Raw genomic sequence first — 6,715 nt, forward strand, 5'->3', positions numbered from 1 at the left:
TCAAAATTACACATAAGTTATTCAGAAAACAATCAAAAAACAGTTTTCATGTAAAGAATAATCATTGGTTGGGCTTGATTTGAAAAGTTCTCAAAGGTTCTCGCAAAAAAAAGGGTTCTCAAAATAACTTTACATTGTGTGGAGACATGTATTATCACCCGTTATATAATTATTTGGAGATTTGGATTCTTGATCACATGTGCACGAATATTGCTATGATTACATGTAATCGACTTGCATACATGTGATCATAGCAATATTTGTGCACATGTGATCATCAATCCAAATCTCCACATAATTGTATAATGGATGATAATCCATGCCTCCACACAATTATAAACTTCAAAATTACACATAAGTTATTCAGAATTCAATCAAAAAACAATTTTCATGTAAAGAACAATCATCCGTTGGGCTTAATTTGAAAAGTTCTCAAAGGTTCTCGCAAAAAAAGAAGGTTCTCAAAATAACTTTACCCTATATATATATATATATATATATATTATCTATAACTATACTAAAAGAGGAGGCTGAAGAAGTATTTGAAGCCACCAGAGCCCCTCTTGAAACCAAATTCCCGCTCCCACCCCTCTAATTTATTTTCCACGTTTCTTTAAACCACAAAAAAATTAAAAAAAAAAACCTGCAACCCTTCTCTAATACAAACGAATATAACATCAATCTGCTTCAATCTTTCTTCCTCAGCTTCTTCTCACAATTCAACCTACCTGTTCCTTTATTGAAATCCTCATCAAAGCATTCAACCACATATTATTCTTTGTTCTCCATCCAATTTTGTTTACATTTGATCTCTAAATCGTAAAAAACCCTAAATCGTTGTTGTTGATGGAGATGATGTTTGCGACATGTTGTTGGAGGAAATACTTAGGTGATCAGATGTTGGTTGAATTCACTTGCTATATGGATGAATTTTATGGTAAATCGTTTAACACCCACCAACTGTTTGCTATAATGCCTGAATGAGAAAACATGAGTTCATTAGAAGGTATTTTTTACCCGATTAACATATTTTATTTTCTTAGTTTATGCTTTATTGGTATGTTTTGATAATGCAATTTTCTCTTTACCTTTCATTGTAGTGAAAATTTTGTTTGCAATCCAATTTTTAAATAATCTTTTAGATTCCAAAAATTTCGTTGATAAAGTAAATACATATATTCATTCCAATTATGTACGTGATTCCTATTCCTATTCCTATCCATATATTTTTGAATATACTAGTTGTTATCTAAATTAGAGTATAGAGTATATCTCCTGTTTTTTTTACACTATAATCATATTAAGGAAATTAAATCTCCTAAAATATCTAAAATATATAACAAAATCTTCTAAAACTTTCCGTAAACCTGATATATCTCCTTAATTTTCTGCAAGATTGTTTTTGATTTTTACTTGACCTAAAAGATAACAACACATCTATATAAATCTTTATCTCTGTATAATCCTTATCACCACAACTTTCTGCGCCCAAAACTTTTCTGTGACGTAAAAACTCTCTCAATGTTAATACTTTTCACTATATTTTGATTATTAATTCTCACAATTTTGCTCTGATGTTGTTGTGTTGTTCATGCAGTATTACATGGAATCCATATCTTCCCAAGGTATGATATTTGATATATCTACTATGAGAAGTTTAAAAACATCGTTTTATTTATTTTGTTTTACATTTAAACTAATATTGTTGTAAAATAATTTCCATCAGCTCCAAAGGAAACTACGTTGGTGCATGTTGCAGACCTCAACCCTGCTCATTCTAACCATCATTTGCGTGTTCGTGTTGTTCATGCATGGCTTACTAAGCACTTTTTTAACCCATCTAAGAATAAATCATTCGAGATGGTTTTTGTCGACGAATTGGTATGTCAACAAATTTTATTCTCCATTTTAAATCAGTTTCACTATTACTACAAGTAATGGATTCTTACAGTTTTATTAATATTATCGGTTTTCTCAATCTTCACAATATTCATTCAAGCTGTTACTGGAGTATTTAATTACTTTATCTTATTTGTACTTTATGCCATTAGTATTTTAGTAAATAGATTATGCCAATTTTATGTCAATTTAGGTGCTGATTGGTTGATACATGCCTTCATTTTTTGATTTCCTGTATTTACTTTATCTATCATCTATATTCTATGTAGGCTATCATCTATATTCTATGTAGGGAGACACCATACAAGGTTTCGTTAAGGAAGAATGGATAGAGCTTTTCCGAAACATCTTGACCGATGGTTTGCCGATTATGTTGTCAACATTCCAAGTTGGAAAAAGCACTGATACTTTTCGCTACTCTCCACATGCTTTCAAAGTTAACTTCCAACCGGAGACGAAAATCAAAGTCATCGATAATTTTGTTGGACCCGAACATCATTTTAACTTTATTCCTTTCAGTGAGATTATTAAGAATAAGCTTAAGCCCAACGAAATTATTGGTACACTAACCAAATTGTTTTATACCTTTTCCTTCTTTAAATGTGCCAATTTATAACTACTTATCCACTATTTGCAGATATTATTGGTTTGGTTGTCCATGTTGGAGGTATTGTTCCAGGATTTGCAAATAACAAGAGCAACAAAAGACGAGTACTAAGGCTTGAAGATTCAGAGTACTTCTCAATCTCAATTTTTTTTTTTATATGTAATCTTATGCATCTATTATGTAGTGTGCATTAACATTGACTTTCTTATAATTTGTTTAGTGGTATGCAAATTGACTGCACACTTTGGGATGCCTATGTTGATCAACTCAACCAATTCTTTGAACAAAACACTGAGGACACCCATGTCATTGTCATCATTCAGTTTGGAAAAATCAAAGTGTTCAATTCGAAAACAATATCTTTTGGGACTGCACTGCATGCAACCAAGTTGTATTTCAATGAAGACATTCCAGCAATTCATGAATTCAAGGAAAGGTAATAGCTCCTACATCAATATTTTAGGTGTTTTTGTCCACACCGATGATACTTTAACACTTTCATATATCTTTTTGGCCATATAGTTTGAAGGGAAAAGTTGGTGACGACTCTGCAAAGTTGAAGATGGCTTCTGTGTCCACTCAAACTGCTCAGACTTCTCTCGCATCTTTCTTTGAGTCGTGTACCAGGACTACTTTAGACGAGCTCCCACGCAAAACTAAGGTACTTTATTGCTGTCATCTTTTTTACTACTTATATCATGATCTATGTATATACCTGTTACTAAATTTTATATAAACTTATGATGTGTCATATTTTATACCATTTCCTACGTGATTTTAGAACCAATTATTCGTCATTTTGATAGTTTTATATCCAACTTTCGATGCTTTGAAGGTGTGTTGAGTGTTTTCAGGTTGGAAATTGATTAGACGAATGAATTGGTCGATTTTGATGAGTTAAGGAAGAAACGGGAGAAAGATTCGGGTGAAATCACGCGAAAGATGAAGAAAACGAAATCTGGAAGTTGTAACTGCCGTTAGCCCAGTAACGGCCGTTACATAGGTGGTTTGAGGTTTCTCCTGTAACTGGCAGTTAGAGAACTAACGGCCGTTAGAAATCAACTGAATTGTAACGGCCGTTACCCCAGTAACCCCCGTTAGACCTCAAGTATAATACTAACGGCCGTTATCCCACTAACGGCCGTTACACGCGTGTTTTGTACAAAGGATTAGTTAGGGTTCTGCACTTTGGGAGGAATAACACAATTTTTTTTAGTTTTCTCATACTTAGGAATACTTTGGAGCAATCAAGTGATTAGGGTTTCGCTTATTTTCAGCTTTGGATTGTAATCATCATTGCTACCGGATTATCATCATTCATTTGGTATAATATGATTTCCTCTCTATTTGTTCGTTCTTGCATTTCTAAAATGAATAGCTAAATCTTTAGCACCCGTTTGGGTAGTAAGCATGTCATAGGGTCGAATTGATGTTGCTTGCAAATGTTGAACAAGGTTTAGATGTTTAATCGAAGATCCACATTTATTTGGATTTAAATATTGTTTTCAACTTTTATATTAATTGATTGATAATTGTAATTAGAAGTTCGGGAGAAATCTATGTCATTGTCAATTGATTTATGAAATGGTTAATCGGTCTGTAATTAACCTGAAATCGTTGGAGTTCGAGAGAAATCAACGATGAAGATTAAAAACAATTAAATTCATTTCGAATGTGTAAACGTCTATGATAGAGGGATCTGATTAGGCGAATAAGCAGTTCGGGAGAAAGCTTTCAAAAGATTAAATCATAAAATCAACTCAGGAATTTAATGCTTAACTGTTTAGAGGAGAAATTAAGTGCGAGAGCAATAATTATCTATTTAGCAGTTAAAGTTTCAAGTATAACGGGAGTTCATCTTGTCTACTTTTTGAGTCGTTCAACAAATGCAAGTAGTATTTAGATCCGATGATTGGCATGTGAGCTGATCCAAGTAGGTGTTCATTTTTAAATCTGTGTTAAGATTCAACCAATCAAATACTCTTTGCGATTAATCCTACGGGATTACTGACTTTCTTCACTAACCTTGCAACGTGCCAATTCGGTCACAACCCCCCCCCCCCTTTTTAATCTGAATCACTTTACTGTGACAATTGATTATTAAGTCCTTGTGTTCGACCTCGGTTTACCAAGTCAGCTATATTGCATACGAACGGGTTCACTGCCCGCAAGTGTGTAGTAGTCAGTAGCTAGGTATTTCGTGTTCATAAATTTAAGACTAGAAAATACACATCAACTTATATCGTGTATTATAAGGAAACAAGATGCGCGACTATTGCTACAATACATTGTGTCATGAAAGATAAACCATGGTATTACATTGCCTGTTCTATATGCCACTATGGAGTTAAACCAATCGAAGATGCTGGGTCCTCAACCGACGGGAAAAAGGTTAACAACCTTTGGGATTGTCATAACTGCAAGACAGCTGTTAAGAAAGTATATCCACGGTATGCATCAACAACCATGACAACTTATACTCAACTATTGTCTTTTGTTTATATTTTGTTAGTAAAAATCCTGGGTTGTGCGTTCCATGTCTATGTTACATTACAATTAGGTACAAGATATCTGTACGTTGGTGGACGAAACAGGGTCTGCAACCTTTGTGCTCTTTGATAAGGATATTAAGAGGCTGATTACAGTATCTGCGTACACCATGTGTGTTGTCCTTGCTAAGGGTGGTGATAAATTTCCTCCAGAGCTCGAAGATATCGAAGGTCACACAGCGTTGTTTGACTACAAGGTTGCATACGACTAGAATATTAGACAAGAGAAAGAGGATTATACTGTCACCAAGCTTACCAAAGACGAACCTATTCTTGATGCATACCGCAAACTTGGTGAAAATAATCAGGTATAGTAACGTAACGCTGAACTAGATGGTCTTTGGTATTAAACGTTTTATTATAAAATGACCAATACATGTTTAAACTAACTATTTCTCATTTGTTTATTTACCATTTTGAAAAAAGGATAAGGAGATCGACCAACAACCTGTTACACCCTCTACTGAAGCCCCTTTAGGTCAAAATTCAGTAGGTGCATCTAAAGTAACTAAATTTGTGCAACTTTATTTCAATCGTTAAACTTATTTATGCTACATATCTTAATTTCCTTCCCACTTTATTTTGTTTAATGTTGTAAGTAAATGTGTCTTATATTCAATTCTCTATGTATACCTTAATCGGACGCGTAGTAAATGCGATGGCAGCAACTTCAATCTAAAGAGTACTGCAGATAGTCCTCCTGTGAAGCGTTTGTGTGTAGATCTTGATGATGACGAGTCTGTTGAAGCATCCTCTACCCGTGCTAAACGAAGACTGGAGATCAACCAAGACAATCTCTAATAATACGAAACAATATCCGTCGGTGGTCAAATAAAAATCGCCCGTTTTTTCAAAAGCAGTTTATTTGGATTTTTGTTTCCGGATTATTCTATTTTCTGTTTGGGTGATTACCTGTGTTGGGTATATTTAATGTTTGATTTTATTTTGTTCTAACCTCTGCTGCTACTTCAGGGCCATCCAACAAAGAAGTTCTTTAGGGCCTCTGACCGACTTATAACTGTTACAAACATTATTTCTTTTTCCATTTTCAGTATTCATTTCATTGGATTCTTTGCATTCTATTTATCATCATTCCACCTTATAGTTTATTTTTGATTATATGTTTTTTATTTGGTTGAAATAAAACTTATATGTTCGATATATTCTACAATCTAATCTGAATATACGTAATAACACGAAAGTTAAAAGCTATATTTTGAAAGTACACATCCATCAGACGGGTCTGAAGACTAGTATATATATATATATACAAATTAATGTTCCATAGTTATACACTGGACACCTTTAAGTCGCATTTCAAACTTAAACTTATAATTTGTAAGGATCATTAATTGCTTAGTTGTAATCTATAATTAAAAAAAGTGAAATATGAATAATGAAAATATTTATCCATGAACATTAATGTGAAAGAAACATTTTGTAAACAACAAAAAAAAATTAGTTTCTTATTTATTTATTTGTTTTATTTATTTAGTTTCTTATTCTTTCTTCTATTAGAATTAACATATTTGATAACATCAAAATAGAAATATTTGACATTTTAGTTATCTTTCGAGTTCATATTTATATTTATATATATTTTTTTATTTAATTCAATTATTTAATTTTAAAAATAAAAATATATAGTTAATTGCATTTT

At 32.7% G+C, this 6,715-nt stretch overlaps 1 protein-coding gene and 1 long non-coding RNA gene across 2 annotated transcripts; both read left to right on the plus strand.

The window, feature by feature from the left end:
- Positions 1 to 1,603: 1,603 nt before the first annotated feature.
- Positions 1,604 to 2,741, plus strand: LOC122591729. Its single transcript, XM_043763976.1, has 5 exons — positions 1,604 to 1,625; positions 1,727 to 1,881; positions 2,192 to 2,459; positions 2,537 to 2,610; positions 2,727 to 2,741. Exons 1-5 carry the CDS (start codon positions 1,604 to 1,606, stop codon positions 2,739 to 2,741), a joined length of 534 nt encoding a protein of 177 aa, XP_043619911.1.
- Positions 2,742 to 4,812: 2,071 nt separating this feature from the next.
- Positions 4,813 to 6,185, plus strand: LOC122594464. The gene is made up of 4 exons (XR_006323006.1): positions 4,813 to 4,956; positions 5,067 to 5,363; positions 5,482 to 5,544; positions 5,706 to 6,185. It is a non-coding gene; the product is annotated as an uncharacterized LOC122594464 (long non-coding RNA).
- Positions 6,186 to 6,715: the final 530 nt, after the last annotated feature.

The sequence above is a fragment of the Erigeron canadensis genome, chromosome 3, assembly GCF_010389155.1.
Source record: "Erigeron canadensis isolate Cc75 chromosome 3, C_canadensis_v1, whole genome shotgun sequence".
In the NCBI taxonomy this organism is placed as follows: Eukaryota; Viridiplantae; Streptophyta; class Magnoliopsida; order Asterales; family Asteraceae; genus Erigeron; species Erigeron canadensis.